This window comes from Lepidochelys olivacea (genome assembly GCF_965140295.1).
Source record: "Lepidochelys olivacea isolate rLepOli2 genome assembly, chromosome: 5".
Taxonomy (NCBI): Eukaryota; Metazoa; Chordata; order Testudines; family Cheloniidae; genus Lepidochelys; species Lepidochelys olivacea.
Window position 1 is genome coordinate 83,129,520 of NC_140415.1, and position 23,316 is coordinate 83,152,835.

At 39.8% G+C, this 23,316-nt stretch overlaps 1 protein-coding gene across 1 annotated transcript in view; it reads left to right on the top strand.

The window, feature by feature from the left end:
- The first annotated feature begins 783 nt into the window (after positions 1 to 783).
- Positions 784 to 23,316, top strand: part of CHSY3 (chondroitin sulfate synthase 3) — a 257,733-nt gene continuing 235,200 nt past the window's right edge. The window contains exons 1-2 of the mRNA XM_084627714.1: positions 784 to 1,876; positions 5,167 to 5,450. Coding sequence (XP_084483840.1) covers positions 1,174 to 1,876; positions 5,167 to 5,450 — 987 coding nt within the window. The 5' untranslated portion in view covers positions 784 to 1,173. The remainder of the gene's footprint in view (positions 1,877 to 5,166; positions 5,451 to 23,316) is intronic.

The following is a 23,316-nucleotide window of genomic DNA, read 5'->3' on the forward strand; positions in this document are numbered from 1 at the left end:
CCTGGCTTGAAAGTTATTAAGTGTTCAAAGCCAAGGAACAGATGGGGTGGAGGACTGGTTTCCACAGCCTCCCTCACAAAATATATCACCACGTTGCCATTAGTAATTATCCTTTTGAAGGGAAAACCGGGCACTCCTCTCTTTTTGTGAAGTCCTGTGCCCTCTTTCAGCTAAAGAAAACGTGTGAGTGCTGGTGACGCAATACCGCTCTCCCCGTTATAGCGGTGGGGGATGAGTAAAGGTGTGGGTGCAGTGTTAAGGTCCCCCGGCCTCCAATACCTACACACTTGATTGGACAGCAGCTGCTGCTGGAAGGGGCATTTCCCTCACTAGCGTTAAGCTGCCCGATGCTCCCAGGACCTGGAGGGACGGCGTGGCTGGTAGTCTAGCCCAGCCTGATGCTTCAGGACTTTCCTGACCCCTCCACCCCACCCCGATCCCGCCGCTGCTGCGCCCTGCAGCAGGGTAGCGCGGCTGGGCTAGGGCACCAGGATGAGCCCAGGCTGGAGCTGGGAGGAAGGACGCGGGAGCTGCTGTGCAAGGTCCCTCGCCCCTGTTAGGAGTTGGAGGAAGGACGGGGCGCCAGGGGCAGCGAGTGGGGAAAGGGGAACCGAAGGTGGGGGGCGGAAGGGGGGCACGACCCTGGGCCGGGCAGGGAGCGCAGCAGGAGGAGGACGGGGAGGAAGATCTGGAAAAAGGAGGCGGCCCGTAAAAAAATCGTTTCCTTCCGGAGAAGCAGCTGCGGCGGGGACTCGCCCTGCCCGGGGTCCAGGCGGCGGCGGCGGCGGCGGCGGCGGCGGCGGCTGCTCCCCGCTGGGTGTGGCGCTCGGCGGCCGCCGCGGGAGTGGGATGAGCGGCGAGCTGGGGCCGCCGCCGCCGCGTGGAGGAGGCTGAGCGGTGGGAGGGGCGGGGAGGGACCAGCCGCGGCGGTGACAAGGTGCCAGCAGTGGAGGGGCCGCCGCCGCCCGGCTTCTCGCTGCCGCTGCCGCCGCCGCCGGGAGAAGTTTCGCTCCGAGCAACAGACGCCAGCAGCCGCCGTCGGAGCGGGAGGAGGCGCCGGGGCCGGGCCGCCAGGCACTAACTCGGCACGGGGACCCCGGCAGCAGCCTCCTCGCCCCGCAGCTCGTGTGTGCGGGACCCTCCCGCCCCGGAGCCGCCCCGCCCGCCCGCACCATGGCAGCGCGGTCCCGCAGAGCCTGGCTGAGCGTGGTGCTGGGGCTGGTGCTGGGCTTCACCGCCGCCTCCTGGCTCATCGCCCCCAGAGTGGCCGAGATGAGCGAGAGGAAGAGACGCGCCTCCAGCCTTTGCTCCTACTACGGCCGCGCGGCGGGGGGCGCCCGGGCGCAGCAGGAGGCGGCGGCGGCGGCCGTGCTGGGGGGCACCGGCTTCAGGAGCAGCCCTTGGGAGCTGCAGCCGCAGGCGGAGGGGGGCACCGTCCCCAGCCCTGCAGCCGCGCCCGGCGGGGACGGGGAGCCGGAGGAGGAGGAGGAAGCCGGGGAGAAGCGGAGCGGCAGGCACCGGAGCAGCCACAACGGGAGCGGGGACTGGGGGGGTCCCGCGGGCTGTGCCAAGCCCCGCAACTTCCTCTACGTGGGGGTGATGACGGCCCAGAAGTACCTGGGCAGCCGGGCGGTGGCGGCGCAGCGGACCTGGGCGCGCTTCATCCCCGGCAGGGTGGAGTTCTTCTCCAGCCAGGGCTCCACCGCCCCGCTCGCCGGGCCCGGGCTGCCGCCGCTGCCGGTCGTCGCCCTGCCCGGGGTGGACGACTCCTACCCGCCCCAGAAGAAATCCTTCATGATGATCAAGTACATGCACGACCACTATCTGGACAAGTACGAGTGGTTCATGCGGGCGGACGACGATGTCTACATCAAAGGTGATGCTGGGCACCCAACACCCGTCCCCAAATGCTCACCCCCTCCCAGGGCACTTCCCTGAGCTGCCAAACCGGGACCGGCTGGATGTGGGGGGAGAGTCCCATCAGGGGCAATGACATGCCACGTGGATCGTCAGAAGCAATAACTAAAACCCGTTTCTATCCCCTCTTCTCCCCCACTTTCCAGAGCCGCCAAACCGGGACCATCTGTATAAGTGAGAGTCCCATAAATGCGGGAAACTTTAACTATCTTATTGAAACGTACATAAGTAACCGCTCAAACCTTTTAAAAACTCCCTTAAAACTAACTCTAGTAGGTGAGCTTCCTTCATTCTGTGCTAATCCCCGCAAAAAGAGTGAGATCTGGCAGCAGGTCTGACTCCTGTTCTTCAGCGCGTCCCCACTGGCTTGACAAACACACACCACCTGTGTTTCTGTCTTTCTCTGGGTAGTTTTGAAAAATGTAGCCAGCGCTTGGCTGAGCCCTGTCAGCGATCGCTAAAAGCTAAATCTCCATATTTTGTCTCTTAATCCCAACGCTTCAGCAGGGGTTTATAGCTGGAAACAGAATTGCCAGTACAGGTGTCCGAGAGACTTCAGTTTTGCGGGTGTGTTGGAGATGAGGTCTCCACTCTCGCTTTCGCCCGGGCTTGAGAAATTAATGTATAATGCAGGGTTTTCGGCTGGAACCCTCAATAATCTTTTAAAGGAGCTCTTCGATGTTATCCCAAGGGTAGTTAGTTCAGAGATCGTGATTATTTGAGGGACTAGTGTTGCTTTTTCTCCTTCACTCCAATTTGTCTCTTCCCTTTTCACCCCCGAAAGCCAGGACAATAGCAACTGAATGCAATTACTTTTATTTGTAGCAGACTGTAATATTGTGTATGAATTCACATATTATCTTTAAATACTGATTCCTTCAAGATGCTAGTAGCTGTTCACTACTCATAGAAGTCAGTAGTAATCCTCAGATCTGAGATATGCTAATGCACTGTTATCCCAGAGTACACTTATGGTTAAGGAATGAGGATACTTTTTAGTCCTAACATACTTGCTTGCTAATATAGTAAGTTGCTTCTGCCACTGAGTAGCGGGGAACATTCATCTGACTTTTGTAATAAATGAGGATGAACTGTCCAGTCTCAGAGGCTTTTAAAAGTGTTCCACTTCCCTTATACCTTATACCTCCAAAGGGTGTGTTGGTTCGCATCCAGAGAAACTTCGATGTGTGTCTGCTCTCCGAGGTGTTGTGGGGTTAACCTCTCTTCTCTGTTCCATGTGCGTACTGGGTTGGTTTCCAAGTGATGTATATTATACAAGGCACAGTAGCTGGAACTGTAATCAAGTTGCATAGTGAAGGGAGTTGGTGGGCCGCAAAGCTTTTAGTGATATTAATATTCAGGAACCAAGGCTTTTTCGGTGAAAAATCAATATTCTTGAATGCATTAAGGGCGGTGAAGATGATGTGCTGGAAATTATACTTAAGGATCAACCAAATGCCTCACTGTTTGAACCAAATATTTATTATTTTAATGATGTGCCTCTAGGTTGGCTGACTTAAAGAGGATACCTTACTGCAGTCTGGCCACTTACTTTGGTCCGGAAAGAAATCTGCCAGGTTTCACCAGATGCAGAATTTAAGATGAACTTTAGGGAAGAGATTAAGACCAAGGTGGTGGGAATTCAGTTATGCTTTTCACTGTTGTGTGTTTAAAGCTTCCCACATAGCTCAGCTATGCAGCCTAAGGGTGGCAGTCCGTCCTTATCTTACTCCTCTGAATACAACTGTTGCTGCTCACAATACAGGTAGTATTACAAGTCAGACACCCATCCTACTTGGGCACAGCAGTATGAGTTAATGACTGAATTTAGATCTGGCAAAAGTAATTTGCATTAGACTTAACTTTTTTTAAATGAAATGCAACTGTAATGTATCTTTTGCTGCATTTTTAACATATAGATATTTTTGATAAAATACTGGTAATTCCTTTTTGTTGTTCCATACATCCTTTGAATCCAGGATTTTCCTTTATTATTTTTGTCCATTAATGTTGCGAAGGTTCCTTGCCAAGCCATTGTCATGCTTTGCAGTATATCTCTGAAAAGCTTTTGCAGCATGCTTTCTATTTAAGTTTTTAGTACCATTGGAAAATGGCCTTCAGATACATGCTGCCTTACAATGTTTGCTGCTGCTTAAGGCAAAATGGTTGTGTTCTGATAAGCAAAATTCTCTCACCATCAATGGATTATGTATATTATTAGCATGAGGGCTAAATTTGGAGTGCCTATTAAAGATGTTATGGAATGTAGCAATTTTGCTAATGAAGGAGATGATTTTCTACCTATTTAATTTTGTCACTTTATTTTTTTTAAATGACTTTATGGACTAACTTGCTTGCTACATTTCATAATTATATATATTCATATATATACACACACACATTTTACAGTATAGAAGTAGTACAGAAAGAAAAACTGCCACTCTTCTTTTGTACTCATCTGTAACTTGGAAGCAACCAATTTTTTTAAATTGCTGCAAGGCTAAATTTATACACCAAATTTAAACTTTAAGAAAATGTTCTCAGAAGGAGAAATTGATATCAAGTTATCTTTTGCTGTAATGCTTTGCATCATTGGAAACATCTGGACAAGTGACTGAACTCTGGTATAGACTTTGGGGGAATATGAAAGAATATTTGACAAAAAACAGGTTTAAATTAATACATCAGTTGTATTTTCTTTTAATTAATCCCATTATATTTGTTTCTGGCATGATATTCTCCATTTGGGGTAATATATCAATGCAGATTTTGCCCATGTAAGTTTACTAGGATGTCAGGTCTAATTATGACTTCTATATACTTCTCCTTATTTTTATAGAGAACTTACACTGGAAATGGAGTTCCAGTACAGTTGTACTGGCAAACCATCCTAATGCAAGATAAATTTTATACTGGCAAAATAATGTTTTTTTCCCCATATAGCTTTTAGCAGTTATCCAAATGAAAGGAACTATACCAGCAAAAGTGCTTTTTTGCTGATATAAATGTGTCTACACTAATGGTTTTGCTGATGTAAAATACCTTAAAACTTATGTCAGAATGGGAAGATCGGTTGGGTGTGATTTTTTTTTCTTTTTAAGTGTGCATTGGAACACAGGAAACTACATTAGACTATTATAGAAAATTATGACAAAGGTGCTTCTTACATTTAAAGAATGGTTGAGATGCAGAAAACTAGATGACTGTTACAAGAGCTGAAGAGATAATGCTCACCTTTTCTCTTCCTAGGGGAAAAATTGGAGGAATTCCTTAGGTCACTGAACAGCAGTAAACCTCTCTATTTGGGGCAAACTGGTCTGGGAAATATTGAAGAACTTGGAAAACTCGGGCTTGAGCCTGGAGAAAATTTCTGCATGGGAGGACCAGGAATGATCTTCAGTCGAGAAGTTCTTAGGAGAATGGTGCCACATATAAGTGAATGTCTTCGAGAAATGTACACCACACATGAGGATGTGGAAGTGGGAAGATGTGTCCGACGGTTTGGTGGAACCCAGTGCGTTTGGTCGTATGAGGTAAGAAGTAATGGATAAGTCATGATGGCTTTAATATACAGATTTCTATATGAGAACGTAAGTAAATGTATCTCTAATCTTTCCCCCTCTTTACTGTTTTTAAGTGCACATATATCAGGATGTAAATTACTGATCATAAAAAGATGAAAAATACATTCACAGAGCCTCATCACTGAAAAATATTTTGGTTTATTTATTTCTGCCCATAAATACAAGTTGTTTTCAGGTGCCTGAGTGAGGTCATATCAGTAAGAAGCTGTATCATAAATGTTAGATATCTATCATGGCTTATTATAATACTAGCTTAAGGGTTTATATGCATTTGTTATATAAATTGCAATTTGTATAAACATACATATTAACATTTAGATCACTATTTTTCTGATTGCACATACTGTCTTTGTCCTGTACAATCAGTCAACAGATTATATCCTTCTATGAGTTCTTCAACAATGTTATTGTGGTGTTCAGAGTATAGTAGCATTTACTATTTTCCTAATGGTTCAGCTGTACTTTTAATAAAGAACTGTTTGCTATGTGAGAAGGCAAAAGTGGTATGATTACTTTATTCTAGAGTCTAATGAAATGGTGTTTGGTGAAGAATATATCACACCAATAGATACAGGCAGCATAACAAATTATAGAAGTCATACATATTCAAGGAGCACATAAATTCCTCTAATATACAGTCAAGTTTTTAAGAAAAGAAGGTACGTATTAGGCTACTAAAATTTTGGTTGCAATGTGGATATTATATTTTACAAAACTAAATCAACCTCTACAGCTGTTTTACTAGGGAGGCTATAATTAGGTGTAAGATTATGCTTGTAGATAAAAATATAGACTTGGAGTACGTGGACAGGAGTCATAGCTGATACGGTGAATATGATTTAAGCTATTTTGACTGGTTCTTTAGTATTAATGTATGCTTGCCATTGTGGCACTATCTCATTAAACAGGAAAAAATAATTTCAGTAGGCTAGTGAAAGAGTGCCATTAAAGACAAAAAGGCAGTGAAGTAATTGGTTTTGTGTGTTGTTATTTTTCAGAAAGCTTCAGCTAAATTTGGTGGTCTTTTTTAAAATGGCTTTGGAAAGCTACATTGGATTTAAATAGGTGAATGACATTATTTCTTTAATGGTTAAAAATCTCTGCTTAGTAAATTATTGCTTGCAGGTGATGGGAGTCTTGTACTTAACCACATTATTAATAAGTTTGTTTTGAAGATTTATTTTGAGAACATTTTGTGTTACAGTGGATAAAATACACTAGTGGCATAGAAAAATTGCTTAAAAATAATGAAATAATGGTGTGCATCATGCAGATGGACATAAAACTTTGACTAGGATTCTCTAATCACTATTTTAATCAAATTACTAAATTTAGATCCAGAGCCTATATTCTAATCTATTTGGGCTACTCCCACACAAAGCCCTACTGAAGTCTGCAGGGAGTCTATCCATGCATAACAGAATGCAGGATGGTCCCTCAGTCCTAACAGTGCCATTTTGGGAGACTGTGGTTCCATTTCACCCATTCTCCTTTGTTGTCTTGGTTGATTCCCCCCCCCCCCAAGGTAACTGGTAATCAAATTCTGCACTGAGCTCCATACGAGCAGAGAGGTCCATCTGCTTGGGGTTCAGGGCAGGATTGTGGCCTTAAACTGTCTGCTTTTTTGGAGATAGGTTCATGTGTTTATGCAGCACCTAGAATAATAGGATCCCAAATTCTGACTGGGACTTTTGGGAGCCACTGCCATATACCTATTAAATAAAGAAAAACTGAAAAGTAAATGTTTGATATTATAATATTAAATGGTGATTTTGAAAAGTGTCCTAGTATTAGAGGAATGTTGTCACTTCACGTACAAAGAGTTCTAAAATACAAATATGATGAAAACAAACTTTTTGAACACTACGTTGGTTCTGAATTATTAAATATTAAAGTTAGGTATAAAGGAAAAGTGAAATGAGTAAAAAATTTTCATAGCAAACTAAAGTAAAGTTATTTTTAGACATGAGGAATGCATATATTTTCTATTAATCCATTTAGATGTGCTAGGAAGTAGGATGGGATTTTAAGGTGGAAAAAGAGAAAAGAATAGATCTGCAACATATTTTTAAGTCACATTGGACAAAATATATTTTTTAAATTTTATGAAAAATGATTTCATTGAAGCATTTAAGATCTACTGGTAACACATTTTACAATGGCTGTGGGAATGGGTCTTCTAGGATTTTACTTCTTTCCAGCTTTGCCATGAAGTATAACTGGAGACATAATGTTCCAGTTTCAGCAAAGCCCTAGATATTCTGAGAAACCTAAGGATCCTTAGGTTACGTATGTGCTTTGAAACAGTTTCACATCTTCTTTATTATGTAGCAGTTTCTTCAAGGTACAGGCTTTAATAATGTACCTCTATTGATACAGCTGTTGAAAGTAGTTAAATTAGACTGTGTGGTGATTTTTTCACCCCAGTGGATTGAATCTTTTTTTGTTGTAGTAATAAAATGTGATGACATACTCCTTTATGATTTTCTTAGAACAGCAAGCTACTTCACATACTTAAGGTCAATTTTTTCCCCTCAGGTAAATGCATGCAACTCCTGGGCCCAGTCCTGTACTCCTTATGTAGGCAGATGTTGAGTCCAGGTGGGTTGCAATACCTGGACACAACAGAGTGACTTCAGGGCAAAGTTTCATCCTTCTTTATGAACTTCCACACTTCTGTTGGGCCTTATTCTGCAGCAACATACAACAGTGTAAATCAGGATTATCTCCACTGTAATTAATGGATTGAAACTGGTGTAAGCAAGAGCAGAATCAGGCCCACTATTGCATTTCTTGGGGGTGAGTCTGAACTGTAAGTTCTTTGTGCAGACATGGAATAGTACTTTTTACAGATTATATACTTAGCTTTCAGAGAAACAGGTGATCATAGTTCTCTATACTGTAGCCTTATTTTCTCAGTTGCTGTTTTTTTCTGTGTGCTTTTTAAGTCATACATGAAGATTACCTTTAGAAAAGTCAGCGTTATAAAGAGCACATCTTGAAGGTTAAACATCAGAACTGTGTGCTGAGTGACAAAAGTAAAATGGGTAAGCGTGACAACACATCTGTGTGTTTTCTGCTTCTGCTCTGTATAGATTTAACCTCTGTCAGCTAATACCTTTTGTCTACACTGTGTGCAAACTGACAGGTTTCAGAGTGGTAGCCGTGTTAGTCTGTATAAGTACTCCTCATTCTATATGCAAGCTGACGTTTTAAAAACCTGTTAACGTATTTTAAAACATTGCTCACTTTTTCAGTGTAGACAAATGTCATGATGATTCAATATTCAAATTTTTGGTGACGTCACACCATTTGATATGTAATGGACCTGACCTATCTGGTTAAGGTAAATCCTCTCTCTGTGTATTTAATGCAGTATTGCCAGCTCTTGTTCCCAAAAAATCATGAGCTTCTGAAAAACTTGTGATTGTCTTGTGATTTTTCTGGTGATTTTTTTTTTGTTTTGTTTTTGAGACTTTCAGGGTTCATGTTTTCAAGCTTTTCTTTGTAACCCTGAGGTCTAGGGTTCAATTTTATTTTTAATGAAATTAGCTGTGTTGTTAGTGATGCATAGTTTTATAAACTTTTATATTCTATAGAGTATAAAATATTACAGTATTGTTTATTTTTTGTTTGTTTTTTACCATTTTAAAGGGACTTGACTGTGGAAGCTTGTATTGAATAATTTGTTTGCCGTGTCTTCTTTTTTAAAACTATAATGCTGATTTTGTAAACATTTTTTAAAAGTTTTGTAGCCCCTGGGTGTAAAATAGAAAATAGTTAATACTATCAAACAGGAAAATAAAGTGCAGGATTTAACTATCTGCATACATCACCCGCATCAGGAATTGGACATTATTGTGAATACTGGGTATCAAATTGAGCAGGAGATGGCAATCAAGATAAGGAGTGTGTTTCCAGAAATGAAAAAAGATAAGCAGGAAAGATGGAAAGATATATTAAGTCAAAGACCCATCTTACCAAGTTGATTTGGGGCATTCAAGGCATACCTTAGGCTTTTGGTTTATTTAGCTTGCGTATGATTTTACATATTTTCTTCAGTGCAAGAGAAGGCACGTGCTTGAAACTAAGTGAAATGTGGTGCATGTACTTTGATCTTTTGAATTTACATATTGTAATTTTTACAGCATGTGTAATATGGACTAGACTACATACATTGTATGTGGCTTGAGAGGTTTTTTTTTCTACACATCTAAATGCACAATTCTAATACCTCCGTGCACATTTTACCATCAGTTTTATATGATTCTATGAATATGTTCCAGTATGTTGTTGAAAAATAGTTACAGGCTGAGACCATTTAATAGCCTGCTTCTTGTTGCCTTCTGAAAAAGATGTACTGTAATTTATGGTATTGTAAGCATGCTGAATTATACTAATAATAGGAACTGTAATTAAAACTAAACCCACAACATTCAAGATTCTGTTGGTCATAATATTACACAAATCAGTTTTGTTCCTTCTATTATTTTTAAAAAAGTAGAAGAGGTGTATTACATGCAAACACCCAATCAAATAAAAATTGCACATTTCAGGAAGTGCACCTTGAAAGTGGGTTGATCTCTCAGCACTTATATAAAACTTTAGGACCCTTATAAGTGGACCTCTTCCCCTCTTAAAATACCCTGAGGTTTTCCTATCAAAGTCAGTATTGCTCTTTGCATCTTTAACTTCTAATTTATGTCTTATGCCTCTTCTTTGTGACTATAGGGTGGGATGGGTTGGGGGTATATACATAGGATCATACACATCTGCAGACCATTAACAATGGTGGTGTGACCACAGAGCCAGTTGTGCTGCTGGCGCAGGCATTCTGTACAGATCCCCATAGTTCTGTGGGGTTAGGGTTTGGATTTCCTATGGATTTTGGGGCTTTTTTCAAACAGGATGTCCTATCTGCTCCACAGGACTACTAACTGCTCCTTTCTGGAGGGAAAAATGCCTTGTTTGTTTCATGATTTCATAGATGTGGGAATTCTAACTTAGTTTTTCCCTTGTGTATGCTGATATGTAGAAGAGAATGACAAAGGAAGAGGACAGAGGAATCCATGCGAGCGCATTTCGATGTCTAATAAGCTAAATGAACTTGGATACATTTATTTCAGTAAGATTTACTCCTAGAGAGAAACACTCATTCATGCAGAGCATTGCATCTTCACAGAGTGTTAAAAAGATGCACAATGTGCATCTCTTCTCTCCTACTTTAATGTTTTTATAACTTGACTTTATTTGAAGACATTTCTTCAGATATGAATACACTTTCAGTTTTAACTCAGAAATGGCTTATATTTATCAAAACATCAGAATAAGCATCTGAAAAAATTATATTTGATGGAAAAACAATTTTCTTTTTTTAGTGTTCAAATGGCTTATTTTTCGTCTCCACATTCATTTTTTCACTTCAAATTTCTCATCTTTATTCTCTGCTCAAAGGTGAAATTTTGCCAGAAATGTACAAGCCCTTGAAAAGATCATTATAAACTGTCATGTCCGTTATAGTACAATTACAATGATGCCATTAAAGAAAACTAGATAAGCGTGTGTTTAAAAAACACAGTACTCTCTAGGATGCTTTTAAGGTTACTGTGACATAAGACTACTGTACTTCCTATTTAATTTGATTTAAAATCTGTTATGAGGTCCCTCTTCACAATACATGTCATGCTATATAACATGGAAGAGGCTTGGCTTCCATGAACAGTCTTGCAGAAAGGGAATTTTGGGGTTGGAGGTGGGGAAGCACTGTTTTAGTGCTTAGCATGCATTCCCTAATATTTCATTTGTCTCTTGGATTCTCTCTAACCTTTCCTACACAATCTTCTCTTTATCTTGAAGTCACTGTCAATAAAAAACATCACTAAACATAAATACACTAAGGTTTCAGTTCACTACCACAATTATCTTCATTGTTCACAAAACTTTACATTCCCCAAGGATTTAGCAGTTGGATTTATTTTTCACACACTTTATAGGCTTGGTTTTATTTCTCCTCCATAATTCTGCAAATACAGTTCTGGCTGTCCTTGAAGCATAAGTCATCCAGACAAATAGTTTTGTGAAACTATGTTGCCTGAATTTTCCTACCAGGTGAGTTGTTTGCTGCAGATGAAAATGTATATAAAATTGTATAAGTTGCTTTTAATGTATGCAACAATTCTTCAAATTGTATTCATTGTTTAGACTTGACTTTTCAGTGTTGCTTTTTACATTGTTACCCAGTTAACAAAGTACTCTTTGATCTGTTTTCCTACTTGTCTCCTCTTATTGTGACTTAAGTCTGTGCTCTTGGGTTTTCTCTCTCCCTTCTTCCCCCCACCCCATCCTTTGACAAGGTCAGCAAAACAGGTTATGTCACAATAGTGAAATGTTCATTAAGAAAGCAACTGGCAGCTATAAACAATCAGACCTAAATATATATACATGGAAGACAAGATATTTTGAGACCAACATTAACTCTTTAAGCATTATTTCAGCTGTAACTGTACAAATTTAGAAAACCAGAAAAATACATCGGGCTATATTCTGCTCTATTATAACCATGGAAAAGAGAGCAGGATATAGCCCATTATTCATCCTAGAGGAATGAGCTATCAAAGGTCCTTCCCCTGTCCTTGTGTGTGGGTCCTGGGAATGCTCTAAAAGTAGAGAGAAACATCTATTGAGTGGTCGAAGGAGTGGGTCATTCCAGGTCCTGGTGCTTTCTCTAGTTTGTGGTTATCTTTCCAAAGCAATACTCTACCCATTCTAGAGCTAGTATCGTACATATGTATAGCAGATCACTGCTGGTATAGGCAGTTCATGTGATAGTGTTCTAAAAATATATTTATTCACCCAATAATCAGTTCTACCTTGGGGACATTTATTACAGCTGACCAGTGCTCACTAATGTCTTCTGTTTATTAGATTTAGTCTTCTGGCTAGTAAGTGACTGGTAAATGTTCCAAACCATGTAAGTTATTGGGCCTAGTGTAACATCTGTGGCTTCAGTGGTATTATGCCGGGGAAATCTTGGCCCATTTTGTTTAGGATATCTTTAAAAATATGTATTTTTCTAATAAAATAGATAACGTAGACAACAGTCTTTTAACTCAGAACTTCTTAACAACTAAAATCTAATATTTCAGATGACTCAGTGGCAGGGGAGTAAATCCAGAAGGGAAAAACATGTTCTTTTAACCACTAACATTTTGCTGATTTAATCCATATGTAATTTTGCCTTTTAAATATTGCTAGAAAAATGGAGCCCAGTTAGCAATTTTATTAAGAAATGTCACTTGTGCACTAAGTATTATGGAGAAAATAGCCATTCTCCATAGTTAAGTACAGCTAGCCTTCTTTTATAATAACCCTGGGTGGTTTTATCCTTAACTTTACTAGACTGAAACTAATCTGTAATTAATTCAACAGCCTTATTCTATAAAATATAATGTTTAGAATGTTTGAGGCCAACTTGGTCAGGCCTTTAAAATATTGTGGTGCAAAAATTGGCACACATCTGACATTTTTCTTAAACTTTTTTGGTCTATGATAAATCAAATAATTTGATTTAGAAATTTTAGGCCAATATTTACAAAAGAAACTTGTGAGTTTGATTACCTCAGGTTTTGGAGGCCAATTTGAGATTTTTTTAAGTGGCCTCAACACTTTCTCAGAATCCTGTTTTTTAAAACAACAAAAGAGATTAGGTATCTAGGTTGAGAAAAGATTGATTTAAAGTGGAACAGGTGCACAGAAGAGCTACTAGGATGACGGGAAAGGAGGACCCGTTTTATGAGAGGAGGCTGGAAGAACTTGGCTTGTTTAGTAAAAAGAAGGCTGAGGTGGGATATGATTGTTCTCTCTAAATACATGTTGGGGCGGGTCAAGAAGAGTTATTTAAGCTCAAAGATGGTGTTGGCATAAGAATAAATGGATATTAACTGGCCATGAACAAATTCAGGCTGGAAGTTAGAAGGGAATTAGAACTCCAATAGGAGTTGTGGGGCAAATAAAGAGAGCAGAACAAATTTATTAGTGCATTTATATGATGTGGTTACTTGTGATGGTAGGGGGCAGGGCTCAAAAGACTTGGGGCTCATTTCTGGTTTACATCTTCTGTTTCTAAATATTCATGCTTCAGGTTTTCAGCCAGCCACTGGCAGGGATCAGGAAGGGGTGTTTTCCCCCAATGTATTCTGGGAGGTTTTTTAAATCTCCTTCCTCTGAAGCATCAGGTTTGGCCATGGCAGCAGATGGGACATTGGGCAGGGTGGGCCATGGCTCTGAGGTGACACAAAGCATTCTCTCTCTCTCAGGTGCTTGGCTCGCTGGTTCTTGTTCACATGCTTGGGGTCTAACTGATCACCGTATGTGGGGTGGGAAGGAATTTTCCAATAGATAAGATTGGCAGGCTTGGGGTTTTTTGCTTTCCTCGGCAATGTGTGGGTGTCGGTTATTTGTCTGGATTATCTGGGTATATCTCATTTATTCATTTCCTGGCTGTTTCAGGGGGCTTCAAGCACTGGTACACCTCAGTCTCCCCTATCTCTCCCTTTGGCACATAATAGTCTGCTCTCCTGTGGGTTGTAATGCGCTGGTCTCGTTGTGGGTTGCTGAGTTTAGTGTGTGCGTGCTGGGCGGTGTTAGTGGCCTGTGCCATACAGGAGGTCAATCTGTATGATCTAGTCTTCTGCTGGTCCCTTATGTGACTCTATGGGTACTACCTCTTCCCCCACAAAAAGAAAATTTGCTTTTGAAAACCATGGTCTTCAAATATTAATATATTGTAATTCACAAGAAGTGGTGCCTTTTTCTAGTTTTAGAGGGGTTGGAGGATAATTGTTTCAGTAGTAATTTCTGGGTACTTCATGAGGCATGCAGACCCAATGTATGCTCCATAAACTCTGTATGGGGACAAGTGTGCTTCTTAAAACTCAGAGGCCATGTATGTTTTATGTAGCATGCATGGGCCAAATGCACGTTTTTATAGCACATGCATAGCCGATGCTTCCAAGCTCCTTTGGAGCTCCTAAGGTCTAGAGGGAACAGCTTTCTTGCATTTCCTCTCCCACAGAGCTTATGAATTTAGCTTCTGGCTTCACTCGTGCAGCTCTACTTAACTGTGCTCCTTAAATTTAACTATTTAAACTAAATAAAAAACAAAATTATTTTAAAGGTAGTTCAAGATATCATTATACCTCTGATTCGTCATCCTGATTTTTTACACCATTTTCTTATTTTTAAAATAATCTTTCTCTCTCCTCTTGTTGTGTTGGGGGATCTTCACACAAGCACAGGAGGCTGATTATAGTGAAAGAGTGAAAGTGATTATACAAAGTGATGTATAATGCACAGAATAAACAAAAATAAAAATATTTTCCAGTCTTCAGTTTCAGCAATTTTAGATGTTATACTTTTTGTAACAATAGTACATTTTTAAAAGGTCAAGTAGGTGTGGTTTTTTATTTAATAAGGTTCCTTAAGTTTCTAATAGAACAATAGTTTAATATGCCAGATATATTCCTTATACTTGTGGTTTAATCACTTTATTGTGGTAATACATACAGGAAAGTAAAAGCATTTAGGCTCTCACATTGATCTGAATAATTCTTCCATTAAGTATGTGTGCTGTAGATAGGATGGAGGTTCAAATTCATGAATTCAGAAGGAGAAATCTAATTGAAGCCCATGAAATCACTGTTTAATGCCTACTAAGGATGTTCTTGAATACAAATTGTTTATTGACTTTAGTGATAGATTCTGAACCTTCAAGCCAGTTATTTGGGCACCTACATAAGGAATTGGAGTAACATTTTAAAGTCATTTAAGTGCTTTTGAAAATTTTGCTGCAGGAATCTAACCATAGAAACCTGTTGTTGAGAATTCTGGCTATTGTTGTTAATGTTATTGTTATGTAAATTCTGACTTCTACCATTGTATGCATAGGTAAGCATTTTTTTCTGTCTGAGTTCTTTCATCTTGATGCCCAAAATAGTTCTGTTGCATTATAATGTACACTTTTTTATAAACACTTTAGTTTTTGAAAATTAACATAATTTAATTTGCTGCTACTTGGAATTTGCCTTACTAAAAATGATGAGAGTTAATATTAAAATATTTCCTGGGAGTTAGGCATCTAACTTCTATTTGTGCTTTTGAAAATCTCTCTTGAAAGATGTGCATATACAGCCTCAGTTTTAAATCTGTAATATAGTTAACTGGAAAAACCTGCAAACTAGAACAAAAAAACGCCTACTATGAAGTAGTAACACATGTGCACACTTTTCCTTTTAAAACTAGCTGCCCCTAGCCGCCCCTCCCTCCCCTGATAGAGGACTTTAACTAAACCACAGAGCTTTATTTTTTTAAATTTTATTTTATGATGGGTAGATGTAGTGAATTCTAGATTAATAAAATTGGTTCAGTTTGACCTTCCCACACAGATAAGGTACTACCCCCTGAATACTAGATGCCCTTTCTTTCTGGATCGTTTCCCAGGCATTCAGCATAATCACACATGTTATATTCTGTAAGTAGAGCACTGAATTTAGAATATCTGTTGCAAAAGAAATTCTACCTTATTGAAAATCACAAAGCTGGAACTATTCATCAGTACCATGTTGTTCTGCTTGTAAATTTTCCATGTTTTCTTGGAACATTATCGGTGAACATTCAGTACGTTTCTTACTCTATATGTGTTAGGTAAATAGATGGCAATGAGGCAGATAGTAAAATATTGAATTTTGTGGCACGTATTCATCAGTTTCAGCAATAATATAAATTATTTAAACTGTATATAGTGTCTCTAAAGTATTTTGCCCTATTAGTCTAGTTGATATTTATTTGCACAATATGTATGTTCAGTGAGCTTGTAGGAGGTATAAATGCCCAGAGCCAGTTTTTTATGCCTTTTAGCTGCTTAAGAAGCAGTGGGTTGACTGAACGCTTGGAGCCAAACTTTGTTCTCTGTTGTGCATGTGTGGCCCCTGTTGATCTTAATGAGTGTTCTGTACGTGCACATAAGAGTAGAATTTGTCACTACCTCTGAAAAGCTGCATATTTCAGTATTGGAAATGGCTATTGGAATCTGTCAAAGTATGTTTTAACCTACTAGTTAGTAGTTTTATGGTATTTTTGGCTTATATATTCAATTGGCACTTAAGTGTTTTGTATCACTACCATCTTGGGGTTTAAAGGTTGGTTTATTTTTAGATATTCCACCCTTGTTAGTTTTTCGACACTGCTTAAAAATCTATTTACATCTATCTATATTTTATTGTTCAAAATACAGGTTGGGTCAAATTTGGGTCAAATTTTCAGTAGTATTCAACCAAGCATCTAAGTATTTGTGCAGACAAATCAGTAGTTGGGTGCCTAACAATTCGAGTTGTGGAGTGCAAATATAAGTAGGTTTTGATCCTGCCAATAGTTATGCAAATGCTTGACTTTATGCTCCTCCTTTATGGTGTCATTAGGGGAGTTTGTAAGTACAGTACTGCATGTAAAGTTCAGATGTCTATAAATATTTGTGGGATGGGGAGATAGAGACTGCTTTTAAAATGTAAAAACAACAAGGAGTACTTGTGGCACCTTGGAGACTAACAAATTTATTTGGGCATAAGCTTTCGAGGGCTAAAACCGGTTTTAGCCCACAAAAGCTTATGTCCAAATAAATTTGTTAGTCTCTAAGGTGCCACAAGTACTCCTCGTTGTTTTTGCTGATACAGACTAACACGGCTACCACTCTGAAACCTTTTAAAAAGTGTGACCCCTTAGGTTTATGTGCTTAGTGATTAAAACATAAATTCTTTTCAGTGAGAATTTATGGTCCGATCCAGCATGCTGTTGAGTGCCTTCAACTTCCATTGAACACGAAGAGCCAGGCATAACATTTTCTAAGAAAAAAAACTTACTCTCTGAAGTTAAATACTTTTGAAAATTTTACACCTAGCCGTAATGAAACTGAATGATAATATTAGCCACTGACTTAGCATTTAACAGCATTAATCTCTTTTTTCCCCTATAGTGGTCATCATTAATTTTTTAAAGGACTGTCCACCAATATCCCAGACTCCGAAGACAAAACCAGAGATGTTCCATCCTGAATTGATTTTAAATATTGCATTTAGAGCCTATGTCAACAACTTTGCCATCTCTCACTGTACACCATGACAAAGACTTGAAGATCTGAAGCTTCCATATAAGCTAGACCTTCTCTAGAGCATCCTGTGTCCAGCTTCATGGTAGCCTTGTTCAACCCTCTTGGGTACCCACAACTAGCTGCTGAAGGCAGAACATACCGCTTTGCTGTATAACCCAAATCACTCTTCTCTCACTGGCAAACATTCCTACAAACTTCATTACCTCCCTCTCCCAATCAAAAATACCCAAACGCTCAAAGCAATTCATACCTTTCCTCTATAAAATTCTACCTGGTGTAATTTTGAAAGAGAAACTAGTTAAGGACATAGCAGTAAAAGGTAATTGGGATAAAATATAACATGTCTTTACAAAAGGTTGATCATGCCAGACCAACCTGATCTTCTCTGAGAAGATAACTGATTTTTTAAGCAAAAGAAATGCAGTAGATCTAATCTACCTGGATGTTAGTAAGACATTTCCACCTGGGAAATTATTAGTTAAATTGGAGAAGATGGGGATTAATATGAGAATTGAAAGGTGAATAAGGACCTGGTTAAAGGGAGACTACAATGGATCATACTGAAAAGTGAACTATCAGGCTGGAGGAAAGTTACTAGTGGAGTTCCTCAGGAATCGGTCTTGGGACCAGTCTTATTTAACATTTTTATTAATGACCTTGGTACAAAAAGTGGAAGTGTGCTAATAAACTTTGCAGATGATACAAAGTTGGGAGGAATTGCCAGTATGGAGGAGGACTGGCATATCATACAAGAAGATCTGGAGGATCTAGAAAACCAGGATAATAGAAATGGAATGAAATTTAATAGTGCAAAATGTAAGGTCATGAACTTAGCGACTAACAGCAAGAACTTTTGCTATAAGCCGGGGACTTATTAGTTGGAAATGTCAGAGGAGAAGAAAGACCTGGGTATATTGGTTGATCTCGGGATGAGCATGAGCTGCCAATGTGACGTGGCCGTGAAAATAGCTCATGCAGTCCTAGGATGCCTCAGGCAAGGTTCTTTCAGTAGAGACAGAGAAGTGTTAGTACTATTTATAGGCGTAGTTTGACTGCTGTATTGGGGGTTGGGGCAAAGTGTGTGTGGAGACATGCACGCATACACGTGCATCCTGAAGCCAGTTACCTTGGCTCACTGGCTCTCTCCCCCGACCTGGAGTGATACCTGGGTTGCCGATACTGGGGGGAAACGGTCTGGCTACTGCCGGCAACCACTCCGACACTGGCTGCTGCCAGGATGTTGCTGCTCTCGTGCTGCTGCAGCCGAGGGGTCGCTACAAGCTGGGCTCCTGCTTCCCCCTGCCGATTCCTATATCCCCTTCTCTTCCCCAATCCCTCCCCCTTCCACTCCCCATTTTCCCCTGCCCTTTCCTATTTTTAGAGAGCCTCCTTTTGGTTAGGCTAAACAAGAAACGCACGTTGAGTCTCCTCTCATAAGGTAGGATTCCATTCCTCAGATGACCCTAGTATCCCTTCTCTGCATCTGTTCCCATCCCCCTTCCCCACATCCCCACCCGCCGTGGGCACTCACCATTGTAAAAAAAAAAAAAAAAACCAGTCAAGCATTAAGATCCAGGAGGTGGCATCCAGCTGCAGAGGCAACAACCTGGAGTGCAGGAAAACAGCTGCTCTGTCCCGCTGCCTCCACAGCTATGCATGATCCAAAATGTGCTGGAGAAGGGTGGGGGTGGGGGGATAGGGAGGCACCACAGGGCCCCTCCCCCCCAGCATGCCAACCAGAGCAAGCCTTGCAGGGCAGCTTGGTGCTTGCAGAAATCAGGGGGGGAGAGAGAGGTGTCATGTGACCCGGCAGGACACCCCCCATATGCCTTGTCTCTGGTGGTGGGGGGTGGGCTACACAAGGCACTGGTGAGACCTCATCTGGAACACTGCAGTTCTGGTCTCCTATGTTTAAGAAAAATGAATTCAAACTGGAACAGATGCAGAGAAGGGATACTAGGGTCATCTGAGGAATGGAAATCCTACCTTATGAGAGGAGACTCAACGTGCGTTTCTTGTTTAGCCTAACCAAAAGGAGGCTCTCTAAAAATACATCAGAGGGATAAATACCAGGGAGGGAGAGGAGTTATTTAAGTTAATATGGACACCAGAACAAATTGATATAAATTGGTCGTCAACAAGTTTAGGCTTGAAATTAGATGAAAGTTTCTAACCATTAGGGGAGTGAAGTTCTGGAACATTCTTTCAAGGGGAGCAGTGGGGGCAAAAACCTAACTGGTTTCAAGACTGCGCTTGATAAGTGTATGGAGGGGATGATCTGATGAGACTGCCTACAATGGCATGTAATTGACCTGCAACTGCCAGCAGCAAATATCTCCCATGGCTTGTGATGGGACACGAAATGGGGAGGGCTCTGAGTTACTACAGAGAATTCTTTCTAAGGTGTCTGAGTAATAGGGTCTAACTGATCTCCATATTTGGGGTTAGGAAGGAATTTTCCCCTGGGTCAGATTGGCAGAAACAATGGTAGTTTTTCGCCTTTCTCTGCAGCATGAGGCACAGGTCACTTGCAGGTTTAAATTGGTGTAATTGGTGAATTCTCTGTAACTTGAGGTCTTTAAACCATGATATGAAGTCTTCAGTAACTCAGTCAGAGGCTGGGGTCTGTTACAGGAGTGGCCTACCATATGCAGGAGGTCAGACTAGATGATCATGATGGCCCTTCTAGCCTTAAAGTCTAGGAGTCTGCGAGAACTCCCATTGAAGTTAGTTTTGTATCTTTGTGCCCAAGTACAGTATTGAAAGTGTTTTATACTGTAAATGTATCTTGATGGCTAAACCACTAATAATCTTTTACGTGTTTGAGGACTATAGGTATGTTTTCATTCAAATACTGTATATTTAAGAAATAAAAATTTCCCATAATTTCTAAGGACACAGGAAATGTCACAAGAATTATCAAAACAATCAACATTGGAGTTATCTTGTGGCACTTTGATTCATGACAGGTGTTATCCCGTGGCATGTACATTTAGAGGTTTGTGATTTCTCTTCTTTCTTGGGAAAGACTAATAATTATTATGGTAAAGAAAAAGCTGTAATATGATGTATAAATTTAGGCTCATTATGGCAGGAAAAAAGCAGTTAAATGAGCTCAGTAGACATTTTCATTTTCTACATTTCAGCAGTTGGTCCTTAGCAGTCCTTTAGCACTACTAGCTTTTGGTTTATAAGTGTCAGCTAAGCATGTGGCCTCACCTTGTTTTCTATATCTTATAAAGCCTAAACTTAATGTGTATTTGGGTAAGTGCCATCCAGTCAGATTGCTCACTTTTAAAATGACTTGTAACTGTTGATAAAAACAATGTTGACAGGAAGAAGAAAGAGAAATTTCTGAAAATAAATAACTAGAGAGTCCACTGATAAAATGAGGATGTTTAATGTTGTTTCTCAAGTCTGGCCTCCATCTCTACATAAACTATGTTCTAGTGTAAAGGGTGAGCATCCTTACTGGCAATTCCTGATGATTAAACCCTTATTTTACATGCCTTAAACAAGTGATCAATTAACGAATGTTCAAAACTTTTTTATTTTACAAAGCATATGACCACCCAGGGTGTGGATTATTAAATACTTTCATTTTCCTTTAAAAAAGCACTATTCTGTGCTCCTTTGAATACTCTTGACTTCTGATCTTGAAACTTCACTTTATCTTCCTGTGCCTACATACGGAGGTGTGGGTTTGTGTCACTTTGGTTATCTTAAGACAAATTTGTCATGAAAATAATCAGAATAACGAATCTAAATGTAACGTTCAACATGAAAAATATCAAATGCACCCAAAGGAATGTGTGGTTCAGTGCATTTGTTATGGAATACTGAACCTTTCTTTTTTAGGTCACTGGTCTGAATCTAAGTTTAATACCTGTGAACCTAAATATCTGATGACTAGCTGGATCTGATCATTTCTAGCCAATTCCTGCTAGACAGGCACAGTAGATAGAACCAGAGTTGAATGAATATTGGAGCTGAACTAGTCCTACAAAATGGTTGAGATGTGTTGACTGGGCTGTGTAGAGAAAGTTTTCCTGGTCTTGCAAGTGCTGCACCTGATCTGTAGATAAATAGGATTTTAATTTTGTGGTGTTAATTTAGTATATTTTACAAACATACATTTATACAGAGGGGAAAGTCAAATATTTTTAAAGGTCTAGATGCACAGGCAACACACATGCACATACTGAGGGCGTTAAATCCTGTATTTAACAGCAGACACAAGATGTAGAGACAATTTCACAGTATGATAATATTCAGTGTGTGGATATTCAGTGGAGCAGCGATTCAATAGGACAAAACTGACTGAAGAAGAGGCCATGTCTCAAATGCTTGCATCATCAACCAATTAGGAAGGCACAGCAGTGAAGGAGTCACTTTCATTAAAAACTTAACACTTCCCTCTCCCAAACCCCTAAAATTAGTCAGACTGAGAAGGATACTGAAAAAGTAGTAATGCCTGGGCTCTGAGTGTATAAGATATTCCACACAACTTAAATTTCAAAGAGACCCAGCACGTTTCAGATTGTTTCTTAAACTATTTTAACTGTAGTTCCTGTACTTCCTTTGTTAAACTTTTTTGCCATGATGATGATTTTCCCCAAAGAATTCTCTACACAGCAATATATCCCTGCTTGACTGTGGTGTACATGTTTGTGTCTGTCTATAAAAGATAATATTTTTCCAGGTTTGGCTTCTTTTTTAAATGGGTGAAATTTAGATCCACAGTGCATTTATTATGAATTCTCCCCATTGCTATTTTCCTCTTTGTTTAATAAAGTTTTTGTTTGTTTGTTAACATCTTCTTTTAATAGTCCATCTTGTTTACTAATATTATTTTAAATGAATACAATAAGACTTGTTTTTCAGCATATTTGATTGTATCCTTAAACATATTGGCTGCTGAAACTAATTTCTAAGTGCACCTTTGATTTATTACTGTAAGAATATTTATGCAGTTTCTGGGAACAAATATCTTAGTATTTCCATCTTTCTTTCCTCCCGACATTTTTATATTTATATGTTTATATATTTTCACACAGAAAAAAGTGGCCTAGTGGATAAAAAGCATAGGAATGGAAGCTAGGAAATCTGAGTATTGATTTGTATGGTCTTAGATGAGTCACTTAACCTATCTTTGCCCTTCTTTCCATAGTATTTCTGACCTGGCTGAAACTAGGAAACCCCAGGTACATTTCAAGAACCTGTTCTTGTGAGATTTGCAACTCAAAGCAATTTGGATAAATTCAGTTCAGTGTAATTGAATTGTTGCTTGTATTCAGACTAGGGAGAGTAAATTGACTAGAAAGAACGATCATTTGAAGTGTACCATATGCCAGTGCTGTAGGCATTTACATATTATACAGACATTCGTATAGTATGGTACATTTTATAGACATAACTTTTTATTATATAGGTATTCAGTTCATAATTTTGTATTTTAATGTGAAATTCACATACATAGGCCTTATTTTACAGTGGCTGACTAAATTGTGTTCAAGAACCATGCATTTAGGATAATGAAAGGGAACGTGGTGGCTGCATTTTGAAAAATTGGATGCTTCATTGTTGTCATCAAACTACATTTTCTGTCTGTTCTAGATTAACTATTAATACAACTTGTTCTTTCTGGAAAATAAC